Genomic DNA, 27,865 nt, shown 5'->3' with positions numbered 1-27,865 from the left:
ATGAAGTCACTTTCTGAAGAGATTAGGATCAAGGGAGAAGTGATCTCTGTAAGTAAAATTGCCATAGACTTGTGGATCTTGTCACTTGTAGCAAAAGACTATCCAGAGACACTCAAATACAGAGTAAACCTGTATTTGTATGCTATAACACAGGGGAGGCTACATGAAAATATTAGGAAGAAAATTCCTGAGACCTCCAGAGTATAGGTAGCACACCTTGTTTTCTGTTTCTCCCCCCGAAAGAAAGTTGTGGCCCTTTGTCTTCATCATTACGCGTTTGTGCAATAGCTTGTCACAAGTTTTCAAACACTGCATCTCATTGGCACCTCTACTTCCTACCTGGAGGTGTGCATTTTACTATAATTGATTCCAGGTTATTTGGGACAAAAGTTTCTTCTCATGCACATATCCTACTATAGGAAAGTTCCAAGCCTTTAGGCATATAAAAGGAGATTTTGTGTGTGTGTGTGTGTGTAGCTTTGCTATAGAAACCTTAAAGGCTTGTTTGCCATGTCTCAGGAAGTGATTGCTCCATCCCTAGTCTTGTGGTGTGTGAGAGAACAGCTGCTTTTTCTAAACCATATACCCTTAATCTTAACATATTTGCCCCTTGCAAAATTACCTTGTTGGTTTGTTTGTTTGCTTGCTTGTTTTGAGATAGTATTCTTCTGCTTCAGCCTCCTGAGTGCTAGGATTGCAGGTGTGCACCACTGCACCTGTGTTTTCTGTGGGGTTAAAAGTTCTGACTAGTGGAGTCTCCATCATTTTCTCTTAGGTTCTTGTTCCTCATTTCCAATCTGCCTTTATTCCATAATGATGGTTATACTTTTCCTTGTGCTTACAGTTCATTGCTGGGACATATATGGTGGTGTTTCATGTTCATTGTCCAAATACTGGAAAAGAGGATTTGTACCTTTACAAACTGCCATCAATGCTGCTATTATAGAAGTGAGTGCTTAATTACAAAGTTCTGCTGGCTACTATAATTAATTTCAGAGGCATCAAAACTGTTAATGGAAGATGGATGTCACAGTTCATTTGCCCTACAATAACTAAACACTCAAGGCTGGGTAATTTATAAAGAGCATAGTTATTTTTCACAGTTCTCAAGTCTGGCAAGTATATGATTAGGCCTCATCAAGCTCATTTCTCATGGTTGTCACAGTCTCGGAGTTTTTGCATGGCAGAAGGGATGAAAGGTCATAGAGAAGAAGAACACTGTGTTCTCACTTGGCAGAAGAGCAAAAGGGCAAATTGCACATTAGAAACACTTGCCAACCCTTTGATGAGTCACTCATCTATCCACAAGAGTGGGGCCCCATGACTTACTTCCCCAAACATCTTCCCTCTAGTATTACAGTGAAGATGAAGTTTCCAAATGCGATGTGGAGGGGCACATTCAAACTCGCAATTATATAGATGCAGAGTTTTAGCCAAGGAAGAGACCACTTGATTTAAAACTTGTAGTTCTGAAATGGTTCACAGAAATCTGCAAAACAGCATGCCCAGTTCCCTCTGACAGTGACACTTTGTGTTACCAGACTACAACATTAAACTAAAAAAGACAGTGCAATCTTCAACACTCCAGTTTGGTCAATTTATGTCCTTTAATTTCTGTTTGCTTATGCTTTTCTCTAGGTCACAACAAACCACTCTGTGATGGAGGACTTGATGTCTGTTAATGCAATAAATATGAAGACATTACCTTTTATTACTAAAGATGTTTTTCTATATGAAGTTTTTATTGTATTCTGCTTGCTTTATTTCTCCTCATTCATATATTTTGTATCACGTAATATTACTACAGAGAGGAAAAAGTATAAGGAACTGATGAAAATAATGGGTCTACAAGACTCAGCATTTTGGTGAGTCATAAAAAAAACATAAACCAGCGGAAGTGTTGTTTTATAATTCCACAGTTTAAATGTGATATGTGGGCTACTTGTTCTTTTGCTCTGACTACTAGATTTAGTCTTTGTTAAATTTTCCATGGAAAATAGTTAACTGTAACTCACTGAACATGCTTTTAATTTTGGCTTTTTCTATACAGCCTCTAAGATGTAGGCACTATTACCAAGGAAAGTAAAGGCAAATGAGATAAGAGAGTTACCCAGTGTCAGGTAGATGGCAAACGTCAGAGTCAGGCCTCAGTGGTGCAGTTCTGATGGCAATTCTGCCTGATCTGCTCCTAGTTATGAAATGACTTTTCCCCACCTCCTTATGTGGATAAAATAGTCTTGTAAAGGGTATGTTGTGTTCATGGGCTTGGCCAACCAGAGGTGTTTTGAAGTAAGTAAATGCTGTATTAAGTGATGCATTATGATGATCAGGACATAACATATAGGCTGGTATTTAGGAAGAACTTTTTTTAAAGACTTATTTATTATGTATACAGAAGAGGGCGGCAGACCTTATTACAGATGGTTGTGAGCCACCATGTGGTTGCTGGGAATTGAACTCGGGACCTCTGGAAGAGCAGTCAGTGCTCTTAACCTCTGAGCCATCTCTCCAGCACTAGGAAGAACTTAATAACAGCACCTGAACTACTTATTAATATTTAAACTTTGCCTCACCCCACAAACCTTTAAAGTAATTTTGAAATATATGTATAATGTTTGTATATATACAGGAATATATCTATTTATGTATTTGTGACATAATAAAAGGGAGTACTTTCATAGAAATAAAGACCTAGGAAAATATTGGATGAATTTAATAAATAGAAATACAAATAGTATAACATCTAAATTTCTCTGAAACAAAGCACAGAATTTGGTAAGTATCAGTGAAAAAATGTATATTTTCAGGTCAAAAGAAAAACTATGTGCTAAGAAGAAACATGGCATGCTTTGATATTGATTCTTAGGGGATAATTCTCTCTATATTACATAAATCAAGAAATCACTTGGTTGATCTTGGAAGTGAAGGCATGTAATCTTAGCATTGGGTAGGTGGACTCTGGAAGATGGAGAGTTCCTAGCTTACCTGAGATGTATAGAGAGACCTTAAGACCCTTCTTGATAAGCCAAACCTGATGAAAACTCAAACACATACCATTTAAAACATACACAAACAAACAAAACCCAAAACTATACATGTGGAATGATAAAACTACAGCTTTATAGTTAGGGTTATTTGGTAATATCTAATAAAATTGATGACATAAACTTTAATTTAGTAATTTCACTTTAGAGATATTCTTCTACATCTTACATAAAAACAAATGTAATAAAATTCTTGACACCATTATGACAAAGAAAAATAGGAAACAATTATCTAAAATCAGAAGAACACTAGAATATATTAATACAATGAGATATATAAGCTTCATATGTAATAGAAAATTTTGATTGATAAAGGCAAATTACATATAATTACAGCAAAACCATACAGTTTATACAATGCTCATAGTATTTGTGCAATAGATATATATGGAAGCCTGGCCTTCAGGTACTAGCAAGGGCATTTTTTGGTTTAGAGCCACTTAATTGGTTGTGACATTCTTTCCCATTGGTTGGTGCCATAATAGTATTTGGCATCTCCCATTACTGTGTGGTAAAGGCAATCAGAATGCACAGGATTCATAAACAGGATGTTTGCTAAAGTGATTACCTTAGAGGGAAAAGATGGAGATTTATAATGAAGAACAGCATGCACAATGGACTTCAACCATATTATCAATATCATAGTTATTAAACTAGAGTGTACATACTAGCATAACAATGTTGTTCTTTAGATGCTTTTGTCTTTTTAAAATATTTATTTAAAAGGCTAAATAATTTAAATGCCTTTTGTCTTTGTTTAGGCTATCCTGGGGCTTAATCTATGTTTGCTTCATCTTCATTATTTCCATACTCATTGCAGTTATCATAACATCTGCTCAAATTGTAGTGATGACTGGCTTCCTTGTCATATTTACACTCTTTTTCTTATATGGATTATCTTTGGTAAGTGTATGCATTTATTATCACCTAATACACATTAGATCTTAGCTGTGAATAGCAAACATTAATTCTCCAGCATGTTAAAAAGGCACTTTTTTATGTCTGGTGTGTGTGTGTGTGTAGGGGTGTGTGTGTATAAGTATGTGCATGCACATATGAGTTTGCTTGAGAAAATTTTAATAAATATTAGAAAATAATGTAAACCCAAGTAAATTGGGCCTCTCTTTTTTCAAGAAGTCTTGTGCATCACATAATGAGATGGTACATCAAAAATATTTTTTCATAAAATCTTTTATTTGAGATATTTCAAATTTTTTATTAAATATGTTTATTTATTAATTTTTTTCCATTTTACATACCAACCACAGTTCCCCCTCCCTCCCCGTCTCCCGCCTCCTCACCTCCCTCCCACTCTGCCCCCATCCACTCCTCAGAGTGGGTAAGGCCTCCCATGGTAGTCAACAAAGTCTGGCATACCAAGGTAAAGGAGAGCCTAGTCCTTCTCCATTGTATCAAGGCTGAGCAAGGTATCCCACCACAGGGAATGGGCTCCAAAAATCCAGTTCATGCACCTGGGATAAGTCCTGGTCCTGCTGCCAGGGACCCCACAAACAGATCAAGCCACACAACTGTCACCCACATTCAGCGGGCCTAGTTCAGTCCCATGCAGGTTCCGGAGCTGTCAGTCCAGAGTCAGTGAGCTCCAACTAGCACCAGTCAGTTGTCTGTGGGTTTCCCCATCATGTTCTTGACCCCCTCTTCTTCTTTTTGAATGTCGATTGCCATTTATTGAAGGAGGGAGGAGGTCTTAAATACAGGCTTACAGCACAATGGGGGAGCCCTGGATGGCAGAAGTTCGCTTCTGATTTTTTTTTTTTTTAGTTGAGGATCGAACCCTGGGCCTTGCACTTGCTAGGCAAGCACTCTACCATTGAGCTAAATCCCCACCCCTGATATTTCAAATTTTTAATTGTGACACTTTTAATTACTTAAATGAGTAAAAAATGTCTTGATAGGCAACTAGTACTGCTGCTCAAGTTTACTTTTTATTTTATCATGGTGATCAACTAACACTGGGCTCATGGAGGTAAATTTTAAACTTTATTCTACCATATTCAGTAGATGTAAGGGAAGATAATACATTACTACTTAGAATTAAAGAAAGAAAAAACAAGGGGAGAGTAGAAAGAAAGAAGGCTGATATACAGCTAATCTGTGGACTGGTTTGATTATGATTATTAGAGTAACTCTGGCATCATGGAAACAGGCCATTGTGAAGCATTGAGTTTTGCTGAGGTACTACTTCAGTCACCTTGTGTATCTCTAGTATGAATTAGACATAAGCAAGGGACTTAATCTTTTCTATGTTTTCTTTTATTGAAAATAGATTACTTTCTCCCTCTCACACACATACACTATATATATATATACACACATATATATATCTCCTGATTATAGTTTCCCCTCCCTCCACTCTTCTCAGTTCCTCCCCACCTCCCCACCACTCCAGATCCACTCCTTTTCTGTCTTTCATTAGAAAATAACTGGCTTTTAAGTGATAACAACTAAACAAGACAAAATATAATAAGACAAAACAAAAGCTATCATATCAAAATTGGACATGGCAACCCAACTGGAGGAAAAGAGTCTCAAGAGGAGGCACATGAGTCAGAGACATACTTATTCTCACACTTAGGACTCCCATAAGATGCTAAACTAAAAGCTATCATGTATATGCAGAGACATGGTGCAGACTCATGTAGGCCCTCTACTTGCTGCTTCAGTCTCTGAGCTCATCTGTGCCTTGCTTAGTTGGTTCAGAGAGCCTTGTTCTCCTGTCGTCTTTCATTCCCTCTGGCTCTTAGAATTTTTCAGCCTTCTCTTCCAGGGGATTCCCTAAGCTCTGAGGGGAGGGATTTGATGGAGACCTCCCATTTAGACTCTCTCTGAGAAATGTTGGGCTGTGGGTCTCTGCACCCACGCCCATCTGCTGCAGAAGGAAGCTTCTCTGATGGTAACTGAATCAGGCATTGATCAATGAATGTAGCAGAGTAGTATTAGGAATCATGTTATTGATTTTTTTTTTTTTAGACCATTAGTATTTTGTTTTATCCTAGATCCTTGGGTTAGTTACCTAGTCTCTGGTTCTTGATTATCCAAGCAGTGTTGGGTATGAGTTCCATCTCATGGAGTGGGCCTTATTAAGGCAAATCAGACATGGGTTGGCTACTACCACAAGTTGTTTGCCACCGTTTCCCTAGCATATTTTGCAGGCAGGACAGATTTCTGGTCATAGGTTTTGTACCGATGTTTCTTTTTTGGTAGCCTGCAGAGTACCTTCCCACACTAAAGTAACTACAATGTAGGGGTGAAAGCTCCATGTAGGCACCAGCTTGACTTCTCCATGTTCAAAGAGTTGTTGGGTGTTTTCCTCAGCAATGGGGCCCTATTGTCAGTTTACATAGAGCAATCCTTTGTCTTAGCATTAGCATGGGTTGTTTGTGGATTTCTGTGGGATCCCCTTAGCCAACAACTAAGTCCCACCACTGGAAGCCTCACCAGATTACAAGAGTTGAGACTCATATCTTCCATTACTAGAAGACCTCATTAGAATCATCTTCATATATTGCAGGAAGTTTCCACTGCACTGGGTTTCCCATCCCTCAAACACCCTGCAATTCCAGGGATCTCTGCCTGCAGTCTCTGCCTCCACCCTTTCTTATACCCTGGTTCCTGTCCACACTTGCTTCCAGTCTGCTCATAAAATCAATTCTATTTCCCCCTCCTAGGGAGATCCATGCCTCCCACACTACACCTCTTACTTTTACCTAACCTCTCTGGGCCTATGGATTGTAGCTTGGTTACTATTTACTTAATGGCTAATAACCACTTATAAGTGAATACATATAGTATTTATCTTTTTGGTTCTTGGTTACCTCACTAGATGATTTTTTCCTAGTTCCATCCATTTGACTGAAAATTTCATGATCTCATTTTTTTTTTTAAACAGCTGAGTAATACTCCACTGTGTAAATGCACATTTTCTTTATCCACCCTTCTGTGGAGGGACATTTAAGTTTTTCCCAGTTTCTGGCTATTAAGAATAAAGCTGCAATGAACCTAGTTAAGCAAGTGTCTTTGTAATAGGATAGCGCTTCTTTCTTTGGGTATATGCACAAGAATGGTTGGTATAGTTAGGTCTTGAGGTAGATCAGATCCCAACTTTCAGAGGAATTACCATATTGATTTCTGTAGAGGCTGTATGAGTTTGTACTCCTACCAGTGATGGAGGAATGTTCCCCTTGCTCCACATCCTTGCCAGCATAAGCTGACACTTGTGTTATTGATTTTAGCCATTCTGACAGGTGTAAGTTGGAATCTCAATGTAGTTTTGATTGGCATTTCCCTGATGGGTAAGGGTAGTGAAAATTTCTTTAAGTGTTTCTCAGACATTTGAGACTCTTCCATTGAGAATTCTCTGTTTAGATCTGTACCCCATTTTTTAAATTGGATTATCTGGTTTTTTGATGTGCATTTTCTGGGGTTCTTTATGTTAGTCCTCTATTGATTGTGGAGTTGTTAAAAATCTTTCCCTGTTCTGTAGATTGCTGCTTTGTCTGATTGATGGTGTCTTTTGCCTTATAGAAGCTTTTTAGTTTCATGAGGTCCCATTTATTAATTATTGACACTAGTGACTGTACTATTGGTGTTCTGTTCAGAACATCATTTACTATGCCATTTTATTCAAGGCTATTCCCCACATTCTCTTCTATCAGGTTCAATGTATCTGGTTTTATGTTGAGGTCTTTGGATCCACTTGGACTTGGGTTTTATGTAGGGTGGTAAGTATAGGTCTACTTGCAGTCTTCTGCATATAGATACCCAGTTTGTCCAGCACCATTTGTTGAAGATGATCCTCCATGTATTTCCAGCTTCTTTACCAAAAACCAGGCATTCATATGTGTGTAGATTTATCTTTGGGTATTCAATTAGATAGCATTGATCAACTTGTCTGCTTTTATGCCAATACTATGTCATTTTTATTACTATATCTCTATAGTACATCTGGAAATCAGGAATGGTGAGACCTGCCCCATCCCCAGCAGTTCTTTTATTGTTCAGGATTGTTTTAGCTATCCTGGGTTTTTTGTTTTCCATATGAAGTTGAATATTGTCCTTTCAGGTCTGTAAAAAATTGTTTTGGGATTTTGATGGAGATTGCATTGAATCTTTAGCTAGCTTTTGGTAAGATGGCCATTTTACTGTGTTAATATTACTGAGCATAGGAGATCTTTCTGTTTTCTGATATCGTCTTCAGTATCTTTCTTCAAAGATTTGAAGTTTTTATCATATAAGTAGTCTTTCACTTGATTGCTTAAAGTTACCCAAGACAGTCTATATTATTTGAGGCTGTTTTGAAAGTTGTTGTTTCCATAATTTCTTTCTCAGTCCATTTGTCATTTGTACACAGGAGAGCTATTGGTTTTTTTGAGTTAATCTTGTATCCAGATACTTTGCCGAAAGTGTTTACAATCTATAGGAGTTCCTCATGGAATTCTTAAGGTAACTTATGTATACTATCATATCATCTGCAAATAATGATACTTCAACTTCTTCCTTTTCAATTTGTATCCCCTTGATCTCTTTCAGTTGTCTTATTGCTCTAGTTAAGCCTTCAAGTACTATATTGAGTAGACATGGAGAAAATGGACAATCTTGTCTTATTCCTGATTTTAGTGAAATTGTTTTGAGTTTCTCTTTATTTAATTTGATTTTGGCTATAGGCTTGCTCTAAATTGCCTTTATTGTGTTTAGTTATGTCCCTAATCCCTCTACAACTTTTATCATGAAGGGGTGTTGGATTTTGTCAAAGGCCTTTTCTGTATCTAATGAAATGATCATATAGTTTTATTTTCTTTCAGTTTGTTTATATGGTGGATTACATTTACTGATTTTTGTATACTGTACCATCCCTGCATCTCTGGAATGAAACCTACTTGATAATGGTGGATGACCTTTTTGATGTGTTCATAGATTTTGTTGCAAGCATTTTTTTTGAGTATTTTTGCATCAATGTTCATGAGGGAAAATGGTCTGTAATTCTCTTTCTTTGTTTTGTCTTTGTGTGGTTTGGGTATCAGGGTAATTGTGGTCTCATAAAATGAATTTTGGCAATGTTCCTTCTGTTTTATTTTGTGGAATAATTTGATGAATATTGCCATTAATTCATCTTTGAAATTCTGGTAGAATTCTATGGTAAAACCATACGGCCCTATGCTCATTTTGACTGAGAGACTTAAACGGCTGCTTCTATCTCCTTAGGATTTATAGATCTACTTACATTGTTTATCTAATGTTGATTAACTTTGGTAAGTGGAGTACAGATTTTTAAAGTATGTCCTTATGATTCTCTGGGTTTCTTTGGTATCTATTATTATGTCCCACTTTTCATTCCTGATTTTCTTAATTTGGATATTCTCTTCCACCTTTTAGTTAGTTTGGATATGGATTTGTCTATCTTGTTGACATTCTCAAAGAACAAACTTTTTGTTTCACTGATTCTTTGTATTGTTCTCTTTGCTTCTATTGTATTGATCTCAGTCCTCAGTTTGATTATTGCCTGTCTTCTATTCCTTTTGGGTGTGTTTACTTCTTTTTGTTCTAGAGCTTTCATGTATGCTGTTCAGGTGCTAATATGAGATCTTTCCACTTAGTGCTATGAACTTTTTTCTTTTTTCTTTCTTTTTTTTTTTTTTTGAGATCTATTTATTTGTTATATATACAGTGTTCTGCCTGAATGTTTGCCTTTACACCAGAAGAGGGAACCAGATCTTATATAGATTGTTGTGAGCCACCATGTGGTTACTGGGAATTGAACTCAGCACTCTCTTAACCTCTGAGCCATCTCTCCAGCCCCTGAGCCATCTCTCCAGTCTCGAACTCTTTTTTTTAGCACTGTTTTCATTGTGTCCTTTAAATTTGGGTATGCTGTGTATTTATTTTCATTGAATTCTAGGAAGTCTTTTTTTTTTTCCTTATTTTTGTCTTGACCAAGTAGTCATTCAGCAGAGAATTGTTCATTTCCATGAGTTTTTAGACTTTCTGATGTTTCTGTTGTTGAAACCCAGCTTTAATGGTGGTCTGATAGGATGCAGGGGTTATATCCATTTTCTTGTATCTGTTGAGACTTGCTATATGACTGAGTATGCGGTCAATTTTGGAGAAAGTTCCATCAGGTGCAGAGAAGAAGGTATAGTTTGTATTTGGGAGAAATGTTCTGTAGGTTTCTGTTAGGTCCATTTGGTTTATAATATCTGTTAGTTCCAGTATTTTTGTTATTTTTTATCTGGATGCCCTGTCCATTGGTGAGTGTGGGCTATTGAAGTTCCCCCTATCAATGTGTGAGGGTCAATATGTGCTTTAATCTGTAGTAGTGTTTCTTTTACATACTTGAGTGTCCTTATGTTTGGCTCATAGATGCTAAGAGCTGAAATTTCATCTTGATGGATTTTTCCATTGATGAGTATATAATGTCCTTCTCTATCTCTTTTCATTATTTTTTTATGTGAATTCTATTTTGTTAGATATAAAAATGGCTACAGCACTTGCTTGTTAGGTCCATTTTCTTGGAATATGTTTTTCCTACCATTTACCACAAGGCCTTATCCTAGCCTTGATGTTAAGTCATATTTCTTGGATGCAGCAGAAGAATGGATCCTGTTTTCCCATTCTGTTAGTCTGTGTCTTTATATTGAGGGAATTGAGACCATTAATATTTAGAGCTAATGTTGATGCTGTTATTTTATTGTTGTTGCTGTTGCTGCTGCTGCTATTGTTGTTGTTGAGGTGGTGGTGGTGGTGGTGGTGGTGGTGTGTGTGAGTGTTCATCCCTTCTTTTGATTTTAGTGGTGTGAGATTATTTATTTCCTGTGTTTTCATGGGTGTAGTTAACCTTAGGTTAGAGTTTTCTTTCTAGCACCTTTTGTAGGAATGGATCTATAGATAGATATTGTTTAAGTTTGACTTTATCATGGGATACCGTATTTTCTCGATCTATGATTATTGAAAGATTTGCTGTGTTTAGTAGCCTAGGCTGATATCTGTGGTCTCTATTGAGTAATCGGGTGTAATTCTAAAAGCCTGCCTATATATATATTTTTTTACTTGCTCTTTTTCCCTTACAGCTTTTAATATTCTTTTTTTGTTCTGTATGTTTAGTGTCTTGATTATTATGTGCTGGCGGCAGGGGCTTCTTTTCTGGTCCAGTCTATCTGGTGTTCTGTAAACTCTTTTTTTTTTTTTTTTTTTTTCTGAGACAGGGTTTCTCTGTGTAGCTTTGTGCCTTTCCTGGAACGTACTTGGTAGAACAGGCTGGCCTCGAACTCACAGAGATCTGCCTGGCTCTACCTCCCCAGTGCTGGGATTAAAGGCATGCGCTACCACCACCTGGCCTCTGTAAACTTCTTATACCATTGATAGGCATTCCCTTCTTTAGGTTTGGAAATTTTTCTTCTATGATTTTGTTGAAAACATTTTCTGAGCTGGATTTATTTTCCTTCTTCTATACCTATTATTCTTAGCTTTGGTCTTTTCATAGTGTCCCAGATATCTCGTGTGTGTGTGTGTGTGTGTGTGTGTGTGTGTGTGTGTGTGTGTGTGTGTGTGTTTTATCAGGAGTTCTTAAAATTTAACATTTTCTTTGACTAGTGTATCCATTTCTTTTATCATATTTTCAGTGCCTGAGATTCTGTCTTCTACTTCTTATTTTTTGTTGGTGAAGCTTGCCTCTGTGGCTTCTGCTCGAGATCCTAAAATTTTCATTTCCAGAATTCCCTCAGTTTGTGTTTTCATTATTGATTCTATTTTGAATTACAGGTCTTGAACAAATTTATTCATTTCCTTATACTGTGTTTTCCTGGACTTCTTTAAGGGATTTATTCATTTTTTTCTTTAAGGACCTCTATTATATTCATAATGGCTGTTTTAAGATATTTTCTCTTGTGCTTCAGCTTTGTTGGAGTATTCATGGCTTTCTGTGGTAGGATAACAGGGCTCTAGTGGGAACATTGCCCTGGCTGTTACTGATTGTGGTTTTCCCCCCCTGGAGTCTGTGCATCTGGGTTTGGGATGGTCATAGGTCTAGGTGCTGATTTCTGGATTTGTCTTTGTTGGGTGAGTGTTTAGTTCCTTGATTTCTGTTTCTTCTCTGGATTTTTGGGTAGTGTGATGGCTGTATGTTGCCTGTTTTCTTGGTCTGCTCACCTGGTCTGTTCACAGAGAATGCCTGTGATGGTTGGAGGGATGAGTTGGGAGAAGGAAGGTTGGAGGTGAAGGTCTTTATGCTCCATTGTGGATAGGGTGAGAGAGGAAAGGGAGATTACAACATGTTTCCTGCTGCAGGTCTCAGGATGAGACTGGAGGGATTGGATCTCAGGAGCAGTAGGAGAAGGGTGGGTCCACCTTCAGCCTACTTGTTGTCCTGCAAGGAGCAGCCCTTTGGTTAGCAGGGGGTGCTTGCTGGAGTTGGGGTCTGGGACAAAGCAACAAGGGGTGGGAAGAAGGTTAGAAGAGGGAGATCTATGGGATCCACAGGAGATACGAGCTGTCGGGGGCAGCAAAAGTTGCCAAGGGTGTTCTGCTGCAAACCTGGGGATGAGACTGGGGTATTTGGTTTAGGAGAACGCAGAAAAAGAAGAGCTCAAAATTTTTGTTTACTCTCAAAATACTCAAGGATTTTTTTATAAAAGTATTACATATAATTCAAATAGTGCTTATTATAATTACTGACACATGTTATAAATAATTACTGGAAGTCATTGTGATATTTCCATAGAGACAGATATCCTCTGCTGTTTGATCTATCCTTGGCAATCTCCACATAGCATCCTTCCCAGTCCCTTGAGTTTTTTTTATTTTCTGTTCTTTTCTCCTTCCCATCTCTCCCTCCATCCTTCTCTGAACAGTGGTTTCTGTATTTTCTCATCATCTACGATGTTTTCTGAAGAAGTGTAGATGGATAATTTTTCTTAGTATCCTAACTTAGCTTAGCTTAATTGCCCAACAGTGTGTATTCTACCCTATTCTTGGATTATCTTTCAGCTTTCCCTGTCTCTTCTGTAGAAACAAAAGCCCAGCAAATGGGTAGGGCATGTAAGGATCTTATTTTAAAAAAAAAAAAGAAAGAAAGAAAGAAAGAAAGAAAGAAAGAAAGGAAGGAAGGAAGGAAGGAAGGAAGGAAGGAAGGAAAGAAGGAAGAAAGGAAGAAAAGAAAAGATCTGAGGGCAGAATAGAGTTGGTAGAACTTCACACTCCTCTCAGTTTCTCATTGATAATATCTTGTATGAAGTAATGAACCTGGTTATGCTGATGTCCCTCAAAGGCATTACCTGCAACAGCCAATGTCTTTTCTCTTTCAGATAGCTGTCACTTTCCTGATGGCTGTTTTGTTACAGAAAGCTATCCTCACCAATCTAATCGTATTTCTCTTTACCTTCCTTTGGGGGTGTGTGGGATTCACTGTACTTCATAAACAACTCCCCACATCTCTGGAATGGATTCTGAGCATTTGCAGCCCTTTTGCCTTCACCTCTGGGATGGCTAAGGTAAAAACATAGGTTATTATTGATGCTTTAAAAGGAATTAATACTTGACGATTCCTTAGAGTCCTCTCTGGCCCTAACTAAGAGCTTTTACCAGTGTAACTGTCTTGCTGCAAAGCTAAATTTGCTACATTATTTAAAAAATTTCCATTGAATAAAAAATTAAAATAAAAACAGCTAGTTTATTAAAAAATTCTGTGTAAACATGTTTTAAAGCACATTGTTGTGTAAATTATGAATCAATTATGAAAATCTTTGAAGCTATAATACATAGTATAACAAAATTTATGAAGTCCATCAGTGTACTTACAAACTTTTAAAGAAGTAGAATACTGTGTTCATTGTGAAGCACCTCTAAATATACCATCATTCAACAGGTAACCATTTTATGAAAATTACCTCCTTGTGGTTTACTACTAGTCAAGTTTGGGCTTTGAAATACAAATATTTGTTTCATCCATTTTTAAGTTTATGTAAGCAATGCTACACAAAATATATTTAAAAAATGAACTTTTCCACTCAGTATTATGTTATTAAGTGTCATGCATAGTCTTATATATAGCTATAGCATAGTGTTATATACCATCTTATTGTATGCCTATATTATTTTCTTTTTGATAAATGAGTAGAATTCCAGGGTTTGATGTTTTTTTTTTATAAAGCTATTACAGATATTCTTTCATCTGTTTCTGTACACCAGTTCTGTTTGGTGTAAAAACAGGAGTCAGAAAATGGGACTAGTGTATACAAACCTTAATACTCATGGCTGTCACTAAATACTTTCTAAAATGTTTACTTTATTTGACTTATATAAAAATGATGCTAGAATATCCCAGTTTTTCTCAGTCTTTACAAACATTTATTACTGTTAATTTTTCAAATTTTAGCCATTCTAATGAATATTTGATTTATTATTGTAATCATTCATTTGTGTTTTCTATACTTTTGATAAAATTGGATGCCTTTGATAAAATTGGATACTTTTGTATCTTTTTGTGTTTTTCTTTTGCAAATTTTCTATTCAGATGTTTTCTTTTAATTTCTACTGAGTTCTTTATATTTTCCTTATTACTTTATAACAATTTCCTACATATGCTGTGTACCAGACCTTTTTTTTTCAGTTATTGCTAAATTTTCTCTTTCCTTATTGATTTCTTTGATGAACAGAGATTTAAGAAAAAGGTTTATTTATTTTATTTTATATGTATGTGTGTGCAGCATGTGCATGCAGTGCACACAGGACCAGAAGAGGACATCAGCTCACCTGGAAGTGGAGGTATAGCCAGTTGTGAGCCCCTTGACTTACTGTACAGTTCTGAACCTCTAAGACAACACTGACTGGAAATGCAAGCAAAGGAAAATTTTCAGCATTTTACTATTAAACATGGTGTTTCAAGGAGACATTTATCTTCTTAGTTTGTGAAGAAATATCCTTCCTTTCTCAAATGCCTTCTCTGCATCCACTAGACCAGTTACATCTCTTCCCTTCATTCATTACATGCAGAATTATATTGATTTATTTTCAAATATTGACTCAGTCTTGCATTCCTCGTAGCTTTATTTACTTGTATACTGCTTATTATTTACTACACCTTTATTAAAATATTTCTTTAAAAAGTTAACTTGCAAATGAATAATTATTGGTGCTATGCCATCTTATTTATGAGTTTAGGAATTAATCATTATTTTTGTTTGAATTTTAGATTATCTCCCTGGATTATAATTTGAATGGTGTAGTATTTCCTGACTCTTCAGGAGAATCATATGTAATGCTAGTGACATTTTCCATATTGGCTTTTGATGGTTTTATCTACTTTGTTCTGGCATTGTATTTTGACAAAATCTTGCCCTGTAAGTATTAGTGGACTTTTTTTCTGACCTTTCAGTTATTATTACATAGAAAAGTTTTTCTTAAGATTATATTAAAATAGCTTTAGAGGTGAGAATAAATGCCTAATCTCAGTCTGAATGAATTTAGTTGTATTTTAGAGTAAGTAATATTTATGCAAAATTATTCTGATTTTAAAAATAATAATAATAATATAAATTATATAAGTCAAATTTGAAATATAATTATATATTAATTAAGTCTTGTTACTCTTTCAAGTATTCTTCAAAGTGTTTTGAAAGAATGATAGCAAGAATTTATGTCAGAACAACCCGCAAAGGCAAAAAGAGACATGAGAGTAGGAACAGGTGAGGTCACAGGTCTGGGTGGACATCAGGAGAAAGGACTAGAGGAGCCGAGTCTGAGGACAGCAGATAACATGTAAGAAACTCAAAATTAAAAAGCGTGTCAGAAGAAAACTGCAGAAGCAAGAGTTAGTTCTTACTACGGTTTGGTTATTACTAGGCCATTATACTGTAGAAACATTTTCTAAATAAATATTTGGTAGTCATTATTCTCAACATTTCCACATTTTTTTATATTTACAAATATATAAATTATGCAGTTAATTTTCTTTATCTTATCAATAACCAAAAAATTCACCTAAGCCCAAAGTTCTTCCATGTGTACTAGAATCAGAATGTTCATTTCTATGCATTACTTTATTCATGCTTGTAACTTTTAATATCCTCCACTTTGATAATAGCTAGTGTTGTCTTATATATTTACATGTATTTATTTGTATGCCCACTGTCCATTTTTTCTGGCTTATATATGAAGATCCTTAATAATAAATAATGTTTAATATCTTTTGTATTAATAAAAATTTACAATATTGTATTTGTCTTGGAAAAATAATTTCTGCATGTGTTGATTTTCATTCATGTACCTATATATGAATTTGTATATTTCAGTATCATGTTCAATTATATTGGCCTGGTCAACTTATTTAAGTTTGTAACCATGTCTATAATTTTTACATGCCATATTAATAATTGTGTTTCTAAAAATATTTATTTTCATCTATCCTCATAGATATCTTTTAGATTATATTTTTTAATTATTTGATTTATATTTTGTTAAAAGTTCTATTGTATTAATTTTTGCAATTTTACTTTAAATTTTCATTGTTTATCAGTTTTCTTCTGAAGGAAAAAAATTTGAATGATGCTTGAAATTTCAAAATATTTCTTCTTTTCTGAGCAAGACTTTATTCATTATACTGATCTGATATTTTATCATTCTTGACTAATTAGATGGGGATGAGCACCGTCATTCTCTACTGTTTTTCTTGAATTCATCATCTTGTTTTCGACAAAAGACTAGTAGTAACAAGGTCACTGAGAGAGGGATAGATCCCGAGCTTCCTTCTGATGATTATTTTGAGCCTGTGGCTCCAGAATACCAAGGAAAAGAAGCCATCAGGTAAACACATTTGTAACTGTGCTAATATGAGTAAAAGGCTAACAAATTGTTAACCAACAGCTTTCTGTGGGTGGGTGGTAAATGTGGAAGGGGCAGGCATTGTTGTTATCAGCATCATTTTGAACTGTCCACACTCCACTGAAGTCCCCTTTGATTACCTCTATGTGGCCTAACCTTGTCGTATCTTGTCTGACTTCCTGCTTCTATCTTTTGGGTTTGTTTGAGAGCTTTTGTTTTTTGAGACCAGGTCTCCCTATAGCTCAGGTTGGCCTCACACTATATTTAGTAATCAAAGATGAGCTTAAACCTCTGTTTCTCTTTCCTTCACCTCCCAAGTGCTGGGGATTGTAGGCATGTGGCCCCACGCTTGGCTAAATGTCCTTTAAGACAGAGAAATTGGATGTATGGAAGGCACACCAAAAAAGTGTTATGTGATAGTAAGGGCAGAAGTTTAAACATTTTCAGAAAAACTACAGAATGTCTGCCCTCAGCTCTTACATCTGGAAAATATCATTTCCTCCTAAATTGGAGCTTTTTTATTAAGATAAAATATTGAAGGCTGGATGAAAAAAAGAAATCAAAAGGAAAGGAAAGGACATGCTGCTCCTAGGTATGGTGGAGAACAAAGTTTATTGTAGACATGTGAGAGAGCATAGCCAGATGCAGGGACATCTGGGAGAGTCCAGAGTGGGCTTCACAAGACTCAGCTCCCCCATGTGAGAAGAGGGAGAGGGGAAGGGGGAGATGGGAACTAGGTGCAGCAGCCAGGTGGCCAAAGGTACAAAAGGGAAAGGTAACCAAAATGTCTGGATTATATAGGTAAGTTCCTGACTGAGGGATTTAGGGAGAACCTGGGCCTGGTGCAGCTTTGATATGTTAAATAGGAACCTCAGCCATTGTCCTGGGTTTGTAATTTAACAAGGGCCAACTTCAAAGGACATGTAAGGCCAATGGACATTATAATATACAAAGAAGGCCTTAAATAAAATTTCTGATGAGACTTAATCTCTTTTAATTTTGATTACTATTAATAGTCATATTGCTGTACTTGTTATATAAATGTAAATATGAGATTAAAGCCAAATTGCAGAGTCAAAATGAGTCTGGAACTAAAGTCTAAAAAATCTCATTTATTTTCTATTCCAGAAGAAATAATTAATTGAAAATAATTATTTGTGTATCTGAGCAGTCAAGTTATATCAAATGTTATTTGCTATAAATTATTTTCTATATCCACCATCATATCTGTCTGTGTTATTTTTACTTGTGTGTATGGGCTACTAAAATACCTCTTTATTGTTTCAGAATAAGAAATATTAAAAAAGAATATAAAGGGAAGTCTGGAAAAGTGGAGGTTTTGAAAGGTAAAGAAAAACAGTCCATTCTTTACTTGACTTAATTAGTAATACCAAAACCTGGAAAACTTTTAGGATGAAAATGTAAATATACTAACAAAACAAAACAAGAGAAAGAAGCAAGACTACCTAATTCTACCATCTGCAACTAATAGTAATTCAGAATTTATTATGAAATCCTTCCAGATAGTTCATGGATTTACTAATTTATAAGAATGTGATCATACTGTGAAAAATATAGCTTTATTTTGCTTTTTACAACATCTGTCATAAACACATTTTTATATTTATAGTATCAGGAAAGAACGCTAGAATCCGATAAAATTTTTAGATTTTCATAGAATTTACTGTTTTTAAATGATGTGTTAGTGAACTGAAATATTAACCAAAACAAGATTAATGAAACCTTTGACAGTGAATTAAACTAACAAATCAATATCATATGACAAAGAATTTTTAATTTTTCTATGATTAAGCATATTATAATACTAAATATTCTAACAAATATAGTTTTATGTAACAAACATTGAGCAAGCCTCAATTAACAGCTACAGTTTGGAAGTCCAGTTGCTTTTATCAAAAATTATTTTTAGGCTGGGCATGGTGGCATCTTTATGTTTTCTTTCTTCCCCCCTTTTATTAAAAATAGATTCTTTTCTCATATAATATATCCTGATTATAGTTTTCCTTCCATCTACTCCTCCCAGTTCCTCTCCACTTTCCCTCCCATCTGGAACTACTCCCTTTTCATCTCTCATTAGAAAAGAACAGGCTTCTAAGAGATAACAACTACATATAACAAAAGAAAATATAATAAGATAGGACAAAAACCATCACATTGAAGTTGGACAAGGCAAACCAACAGAAGAAAAGAGCCCCAAGAGAAGGCCCAAGAGTCAGAGACCCATTCATTCACACACTTGGGAGAGCCATAAAAGTATTAAACTGAAAGCACAATAATAGATACACAGAGGACCTGATCCATGTCCAGTCTATGTTTGCTGCTTCAAATTCTGTGAGTTCCTAAGATTTTTGCTCAGTTGATTTAGAGGACTTTGTTATAGTGTCCTCTATCCCCTCTGGTTCTTACACTGTTTCTACCTTCTTCTCTATTCTTTGGGGTTCCCTGAACTCTGAGGGGAAGGATTTGATGGAGACATCCCATTTAGAGCTGTGTGTTCCAAGGTCTCTCTCTCTACATAATGTCTGGCTGTGGGTCTCTATATTTGTTCCCTTCTACTGAAGGAAGAAGCTCTCTGATGATGGATGAATAAGGCACTGATCTATGAGTATAGTAGACATTTTATTGTTTCATTTTCTTTTTTTAAGCCAGTATTATTTAGTCTTTATTCTAGGCCTCTGGGCTACCTAGTCTCTGGCTCTTGGTCACCCAAGCAGTGTTCGGTATGATATTGGTTGGTTACTCCTACAAGCTTTGTGCCACCATTGCCCTAGCGTATTTTGCAGGTAGGGCAGATTTTAGATCAAAAGTTTTATGGCTGAGTTGTTGTTTATATTTCTCCTTTGGTAGTCTGCAGAGTACATTCCTATACCAAAGACACTAGACCACAGAGGTGAAGGTTCTTTGTAGGCACCAGCTTGACGTCTCCATGTTCGATGAGTTGTTTTGGTGTTGTCTGCAGCAATGGGGCCTTGCTGTCAGTTTGTGGAGAGTAACTGATAGTCTTTGCAATAGCTTGGGTTGTTTGGAGGCTTCCATGGGATCCCTTTGACCCAGCTCAATTGTATGTAACCCAGTTCCAGTACTGGAAGCTTTGTTTGATGACAAGAGATGGCCAGGTGGGACTATGTTTCCCTCATTGTTTGGAGACTTTATTAGGACCACCATTATATATTTTAGGAAGTTTCCACTATACTAGATTTCTATACTACCCCTCAAATGCCCCTCAAGTTTAGCTGTCTTTTCCCATATTCTCTCTCTCAACCTGATCGCCCCTTCCCCTCCACACCTGATCTTTATATATTTTGGATATTAGTCCTCTATTCTATGTGAGATTGGTAAAAAATCTTTTCCCATTCTGTAGGCTGCCACTTTGTCCAAATGACATGTCCTTTGGTTAGCACACGTCTTTAATCCCAGAATTTGGGAGGCAGAGGCCAAAGGCTGTCTGTGAGTTTAAGGTCAGCTTGGTCTTCCTTGAGAGTTCTTGGCCAGTCAGGGCTATATAGTGAGACCCTGTCTAAAATAAACATATAAAGAAATAAAATAAGACATGTGTTTTACAAAAGACAGAATCTTAAAAAGTTAAAGTGGATGGATCATAAACCCCACTTAAGATTGAGTCTTTTCTATCCATTCTGTTTGCATTGTGTTTATTTTCTAAAAACTCTTAGCTCAATATTATTTATTTCTCTGAGATTTGGTCTTGGAGAATTCAGTGTATATATGAACAACTTTATTTTACCTAGAATTTTTTCATTAAATACTATCCAAATCTGCCATTTCCATCTTAAATTTGGCTTAGGATTTATTGAAGTAATTTTCTTTTTTTCTTTTTTCTCTCCTTTTTAAAAATTTATTATATTTGTGTTTTAATTTTACACACCAGCCATGGGTTCCCCTGTCCTCCCCCCTCCCGCCTCCACCCTCCCCTTCCTCCCAGCCCCTCCCCTCCATTCCCATCTCCTCTAGGGCCAAGACTCCCCTGGGGATTCATGTAAACCTGGTGGATTCAGTACAAGCAGGTCTAATCCCCTCCTTCTAGGCTGAGCAAAGTGTCCCTGTGTAAGCCCAAGGTTCCAAACAGCCAGCTCATGCACTAAGGACAGGTTCTGGTCCCACTGTCTGGGTGCCTCCCAAACAGTTCAAGCTATTCAATTCAATTGTCTCACTTATCTAGAGGGCCTGCTCCAGTTGGGGGCTCCATAGCCTTTGGTTCATAATTCATGTGCTTCCATTCATTTGGGTATTTGTCCCTGTGCTTTTTCCAATCTTGGTCTCAACAATTTACGCTCTTACAATCCCTCCTCTTTCTCAACAATTGGACACCTGGATGTCTGTGTGTCAGTAGCATTATTTTAGTTACCATAGTTCTTCAGAGTGTTATGTAAAGTTTTGACAAATTCATCATGAAGTTCAGTTGTCTTGTTCTGTGTGTAGGAATAGCCTTGTCTAATACTCTGTTATTGATAATGTTAATATCTTATACCAAAACAGGCTTGTTCTTTGATGTATATGAAAGTCAAATCACAGCAATTCTGGGCCACAGTGGAGCAGGAAAATCTTCATTACTAAACATCCTCAGTGGATTATATGTTCCAACAGCAGGTAAGCAAAAAGAAATATCTCAAAGACAAGATATTTAATAAGAGAACAGGGGCTAGATATATGCCTGTCATTTTAAATTCTGTGGTTTGATGGGTATAATCTTTATCAAAAGTTGCCTTCTAGAACTGTATGATTTTGAATATGCTTCTCACTTTCCAGATTTCATGGGAATCACTAGTATCTCATTGTGTGTTATCTCAGAGAAAATGTATTGCATAGTGTGAGCATGTACTTAGGCTAAGACTAGTAAATTGCTGACAAAGTTGAATTTTATATATTTATGAGCATATGCCATGATTTTATTGAATGAAATCTCTAAATATAAATGAAAAATGTTACCTTGCTAACCTTAAAGTATTTTAACTTCTACTTTTTAGGATCAGTCACAGTCTATAATAAAAATCTCTCTGAAATGCAAGACTTGAAGGAAATCAGAAAGATAACTGGTGTCTGTCCTCAACATAATGTTCAATTTGATGCACTCACTGTGAAGGAAAACCTCACCCTCTTTGCTAAGATAAAAGGGATTCTTCCACAGAATGTAAAACAAGAGGTAGACTGTGTGCTTGTATTATCTGAGCTCCCAACCATTCACTGTATTCAATCATACCACAGAATTCTCTCAGCCATTTATCTATCTTTGTATGAATGAAATTTAGGCAAAGAAATCCTATAAAATTGCCTTCTTTAATGGCCAGTTAAATTTGTAAAATGTGGAACATTTTGTTTTTTGGGCTTTGTATGTTTCTTGTATAGGTACAACAAATTATATTGGAATTGGACATGCAAAATATTCAGGATAACCTTGCTGAACATTTAAATGAAGGACAGAAAAGAAAGCTCACCTTTGGGATTGCCATTTTAGGAGATCCTCGAGTAAGTAAAAGTATGTATGGGAATAAAGGGTATTGTCAGCAAGAGCTTTGCTCTTCTGCTACTAATGGTGGCAGTGGCAGAGCTTTGAAAGTAGTGTATCAGGTGAGAACCTGCTGTGTTTGCTTCTACAAAGACATACTACAGTTACAGTTATTTGTTGTGTTTTACTTATTTCCCATGCTATTATGTGGAAATAGTCAACGTGGAGGAGTCACATTTTGACTATCTTTGTCCTCTGTAGATTTTGCTCTTAGATGAACCGACTGTTGGACTAGATTCCTTTTCGAGGCAGCGTGTGTGGAGTTTCCTGAAGGAACGCAGGGCAAATCGTGTGATCCTCTTCAGTACTCAGTTCATGGATGAGGCAGATATCCTTGCTGGTAACTGATAATTATATTTCAGGGTTGTGATGAAAACTTTGGGAAATTTATATGTCACATTTATTCCTAGGGTAAGAAACTTGTTCTCATTACCTCAACTCCAAAGCAGTTTAGAGGATATCAGAATCCAGTCCTGTCCTGGAGTTCTTCACTGGCTGTACATTTTGTTGTTGGATTGTGGCTAGTAGTGAAAACTTGTGGTGACTTTTTCAGATCATGTTTGCTTAAACTCCCAAATCTTCAATATACGTTTACTTGAAAAATAACTGCCTGTTCCTTATCATTCAGATATACTCTTATGTAATCTGAAATGATAACTATTTTTCCCTGTTTAGGAAGTGCAGGAGGAAGCTTAAAATGCTTAGTGTTGGGAGCTCTAACTACATCAGTTTTCAGATGTGTTTCAAATTTTCAAATGTCTAACAGGCATGGTTATTTCTCATAGAGCACTTTTCCTTAGGAATTCTGAGCCTTTATTTCTCACGTTTCTTTGCTAGAGAGGAAAGAAACAACTGCTAATATTCCTTCGCGTTTGCTTCCTTTTCCTCAGACAGAAAAGTGATCATGTCCAACGGGAGTCTAAAATGCATGGGTTCTTCCGTGTTTCTGAAGAGAAAATGGGGTCTTGGATATCACTTAAGGTAAAGAATTTTGGAGAAAACACTAAATAAATATTTTAAAAGGTCTATTTATTTTACTTGTGTCTGTATGCCACATGTGAGAAGGCCAGAGGAAGACATTGGGTTGTCTTGAGCTGGAGTTGTAGGGAGTTGTGAGCCACCAGACTTAGATGCTGGAAATGTAATCTGGTCCTCTGGAAGAGTCTCAAGTTCTGCTAACCACTGAGACATCTTTCTAGCCCAATGTAACTGTTTTAATAGTGGTGTACTAGGGGTGGACATTTCTGAGAGAGACGAGGTCTCAAGTTTTTTCTCTGACAAAATGGATTAAGGAATGCTTAGTCTAATTTCTTGGCTTCTGGTAATCTGTACTAATGTTTACTCTAGCAAAATTTCTATATTAGAAGCCAAAGCTGTCTATTCACTATGGAAATACTTTATTCCTTTCCAGTTTGCTTCGACATTTTCATTCTTCATTTTCCTCATTGGATACACATAATATTGCAGTATTTTCATTCTTCTTAAGAATCCAAGGCAATACTTTCAGAAACCAGTATTAGTAGGGAGCGAATATGGTTGCAAAGAATTCTGACAACTGTGTCTAAAAAGAAACTGAGTGTAGGCTAAAAGAATTCTAAAAGACAAAAGTCTACAGAAAAGTAAAACACTAATTTCTGATAGTCCACTGCCATTTCCCTATGAAATCTCTTGTGTAACACCACCCTAATTGTCTGCTTATCTTTATAGTGTGTACATAATATTCACTACAATGAGAATGAATTGGAAGGCAGCTGTGCTCACCCCCAAACTACCAATGCTACTCTGAGCATGTGTTTGTGTATTTGTAGTTGTTCAGAGTTTGTACATATTCTGTGTTTAAATGACAAGATTTTCAAGTTGGTGGATTATTGTTATTATTACTTATTTTGATTATTTCATAAAGCTAAGAAAAGTAATATTGAAAGAATTTTTGTGTGGTAGCAGTTCAAAAATGTAATTATTTGTCATTTTTTGGAAATAGTTTGTTTATGGATGAAACATGTGATTCAGAACAGATAACATCCTTCATCAATTGTCACATTCCTGATGCTAAACTAAAAGCAAAAAACAAAGGACAGCTTGTGTACATTTTGCCTTTGGAAAGGACGAGCAAGTTTCCAGGTAACACATATGACTGTGATAGGATAAAATTAGATAAAAAACCTTGAATTTTGTTATAATTTTTATTATTTAATGGATCTAAATTTTGTCTTAATCTTTATTATTCAACAGAAATTAGAAATGAAGATTTGGGTGCACTGTATTTATTTTTTTATTGATCAGTGGAAGCACCAGAGGGGAGGAAACATGTAAGAGGAAAGAGGAAAAAATAGGAAAATGTGTATTACAGAGCAGGTTACCATGATAGGTAACAGAATTGTAGTGCCAATGGAGGAAAATGAGAGTCCGTGTCCTCACAGTTACACCATGGGAGGAAATGGAGAGACTAAGCAGAATGTGGTTAGGAATTGGTGAAGTTTCAGGGCAGATAGATAAATGGCTCATGGAATTGAAGAGGCTTTGATTATTTGATTATTCACATAATATTTAATTCTAAACACATTGAAAAACCACAAAAAAAAATATCAATCAGGAGGGAGCTAATGTATAACATATTTTCCTTCTTGGAATAAAGAAGACCACTCCAGATACAGGTGAACAAGAACAGACCCTAAGAGACTAGCTATGGAGCTAACTTAGAGGCCCAGAAGGTCTTGATCTACCACAGTGCTAATAAAGATGGAAGAGAGTAGGTGTCTATAAAGCAACCTTGATGATGAAGCTGAAAGGTCTGTCTTATGGGATGCATTCACAGTGTGACCTGTAGATTTTGGCTTTGATGAGTGAGTAGAAGACAGTGGCATTTATTATAAAGTAGTGCATAGACTAGTTAGATCACAGTGAGAAGAAAGTATCAGTGTCCTGACTTAGAATTCAACCTGGGAACGCGTTTTGATTTATCAAAAGAGTTTCAGTACATAGGACATTGGAAATCAAGGGACAAAGTGAGGCATGAATCTGAGGCACTTCGGTATGGATTAGGAACTGGATTTGCATGTGGGTGGAGCAAGAAGGTTGTTTAGAACTGAAACTCTGAGAGAAAGCAAAGGAGAAGTCATGAAGGATGTAGGAACTGAAAGTTCTGCATGTAGTTAGGTGGAAATGAGATGTGATTTTTTTTTTCCTGCTGATCTGTATCCACAGCCTAAGTAAATGCTTTTTTAAAGACCAAAGGAAAAGAAAAAAGGAAGATGAAGAAAGGGAGAGGGAGTAACAAGGAAAAAAGATGAATTTAAGACTAAATTAGAAAGGGAATGTGGTGGGGTAGGGGGATGAAAGGACCAGGAGAGGTTGGACGGAAGAGTGTGGTAGAGTATGGAAATACATTGCATGCATATATAATAATTTTCAAAGAATAATTGAAATATTATATTTGAAAATAGTAGAAATAAAGACTTGTTCATCAAATGTAAAATATGAAAGTCTTGGTGACCTAGAAGAGAGCAGCTTCTGTGGAGGGGAATGACATATATGGACCTGAACTGTTTGTAAGATGTAACAAATTAAATGTGGACAAATTTTTGGAGCCAAACTTGTATACAGAGAGGGGTGGGAGGAAGCTATTATTTGTCTTTGTATGGTAGACACCATAACATTCTGCCTGACCCAGCAGGTATAAAAGAAAATTATGATGGGAGGGAAAGGAGTTCACTTTGAGAGATCCTTGGGGGATAAAATTCAGAGCATAAGTAAAAGGGGTAGTCTTCGAAGGAGCAGTTGCAAGAGTTACATGCATCCAAAAAGAACCCCAGATATGGGCAGAAGCTTACCTGGGTTTCTTGACTCATGGTTAAAAAAAACACTAAGTCTTTATGACTGCTGATATTTCCTCAGAGAAGTTTGTAGCATAGTTATAATCTAAGAATATAAGATAGCCCGGCAGTGGTGGTGCATGCCTTTAATTCCAGCACTTGGGAGGCAGAGGCAGGAGGAGCTCTGTGAGTTCAAGGCCAGCTTGGTCTACAGAGCGAGATCCTGGACAGGTACCAAAGCTACACAGAGAAACCCTGTCTCAAAACAAAAAAAAACCACCACGAATACAAGATAAAGTGAGATACCTTGAAAATGAAGTTTGGCATAATAATTTCTGATAGTGGTTTTTTCCTTTAAATTGTGATTATATTCCAAAGATATGAAATTTCTGAACATTATTAAATATTATATTTAAGATAAATGTTAATTTACTAGGGTTAGTATAATTATATTGTTCTAAAACTTTTTATGTTCCTTCTGTTGACTTAGACTTCTTCAGAGATCTTGATAAATATTCTGGCCAGGGCTTGATGAATTATGAAGTTTCCATGTCAACTCTGAATGAAGTCTTCATGAATCTGGAGGGAGAATCAACTACCAAACAAAGTAAAACTATTTGTATAAGTCACAGAATCAATTAATAAATGGATATGTGTCAAATTAGATTTTATGACTTTTTAAGGAGTGTAACCCACTGTAAATTTGACATGGGCTGGTACATTTTCTGACATTATCAGTACAGCTAGCCACAGGTCCATTCTTAGTGCTGATTCTTTTTTTTTGTTTTTGTTTTTTGTTTTTTTTTTTTTTCGAGACAGGGTTTCTCTGTAGCTTTGCAGGCTGTCCTGGAACTCGTTTTGTAGACCAGGCTGACCTCGAACTCACAGAGATCCACCTGCCTCTGCCTCCCAAGTGCTAGGATTAAAGGCAGGCTCTAGTGTTGATTCTAACTACTTGGTATTGCAGCAGTTCTGTCTCCTGATATTTACTGTTTCTTGGTCACTTTGAAACTGAATGTTCTTGATCAAAGGCATGGGGTCTGAGCACCACTTCTTATAAAAATTGTTTCTTGCTTGTTAAGAGAAAAAGGCCTAAATGGAAAGAGGGTTTTTTTTTTTTAAAACCAATTTTCAGGTAATTTAATGGGATATAATAGCTGTCATTTTGGAGATCTTCCTTTTACAGGTAGTTTGATCAATGTGGATAAATATTGGGATATACCCTAGCTCCTTCCTGTAATAATTCTTCCAATAATTGTGATTGACACCATTTTACAGATGAGGGTTTCTGATTGAAGAACAGTTATATTCTTCCCAAGCCAAGCCATGCTGCTTATAGCTCACAGATCTGGGTAGCATAGATATGTTAAGTATTTTCAGAGCTAAAAATCCTTTCCTAACAAGTCCAGATTATTGATGCCTTAGTAGTAAGTATTTAAGCATTAACAACTGCTGATCCCTGTGAAAAGGATTATCTTGGACTCCTTCAGAATAGTATGATAATTGAATGTTTGTCTTTCTGAATTATTTTTTTGGCATATATTTGGCAGATATTCTCAGGGAGTATAAAGAGTTTTGATATTATTGTAGGTTTTTGCCATGTTTTGCAATGTAATGCAAAACATTTTTATTAATTT

General features: G+C 36.2%; 1 protein-coding gene across 1 annotated transcript in view; it reads left to right on the top strand.

The window, feature by feature from the left end:
* LOC118588386 (ATP-binding cassette sub-family A member 6-like) overlaps positions 1–27,865 on the top strand; it is a 66,485-nt gene that overhangs the window by 5,947 nt on the left and 32,673 nt on the right. The window contains exons 6-19 of the mRNA XM_036194656.1: positions 845–948; positions 1,639–1,865; positions 3,806–3,947; positions 13,361–13,546; positions 15,247–15,394; positions 16,688–16,856; positions 18,162–18,220; positions 21,390–21,500; positions 21,878–22,053; positions 22,257–22,376; positions 22,618–22,756; positions 23,307–23,397; positions 24,398–24,537; positions 26,719–26,835. Coding sequence (XP_036050549.1) covers positions 845–948; positions 1,639–1,865; positions 3,806–3,947; positions 13,361–13,546; positions 15,247–15,394; positions 16,688–16,856; positions 18,162–18,220; positions 21,390–21,500; positions 21,878–22,053; positions 22,257–22,376; positions 22,618–22,756; positions 23,307–23,397; positions 24,398–24,537; positions 26,719–26,835 — 1,929 coding nt within the window. The remainder of the gene's footprint in view (positions 1–844; positions 949–1,638; positions 1,866–3,805; positions 3,948–13,360; positions 13,547–15,246; positions 15,395–16,687; positions 16,857–18,161; positions 18,221–21,389; positions 21,501–21,877; positions 22,054–22,256; positions 22,377–22,617; positions 22,757–23,306; positions 23,398–24,397; positions 24,538–26,718; positions 26,836–27,865) is intronic.

The sequence above is a fragment of the Onychomys torridus genome, chromosome 8, assembly GCF_903995425.1.
Source record: "Onychomys torridus chromosome 8, mOncTor1.1, whole genome shotgun sequence".
NCBI classification, from domain to species: domain Eukaryota; kingdom Metazoa; phylum Chordata; class Mammalia; order Rodentia; family Cricetidae; genus Onychomys; species Onychomys torridus.
Note: the sequence above shows the minus strand (reverse complement) of the source record. Positions and strands in the feature narration are given on the sequence as shown.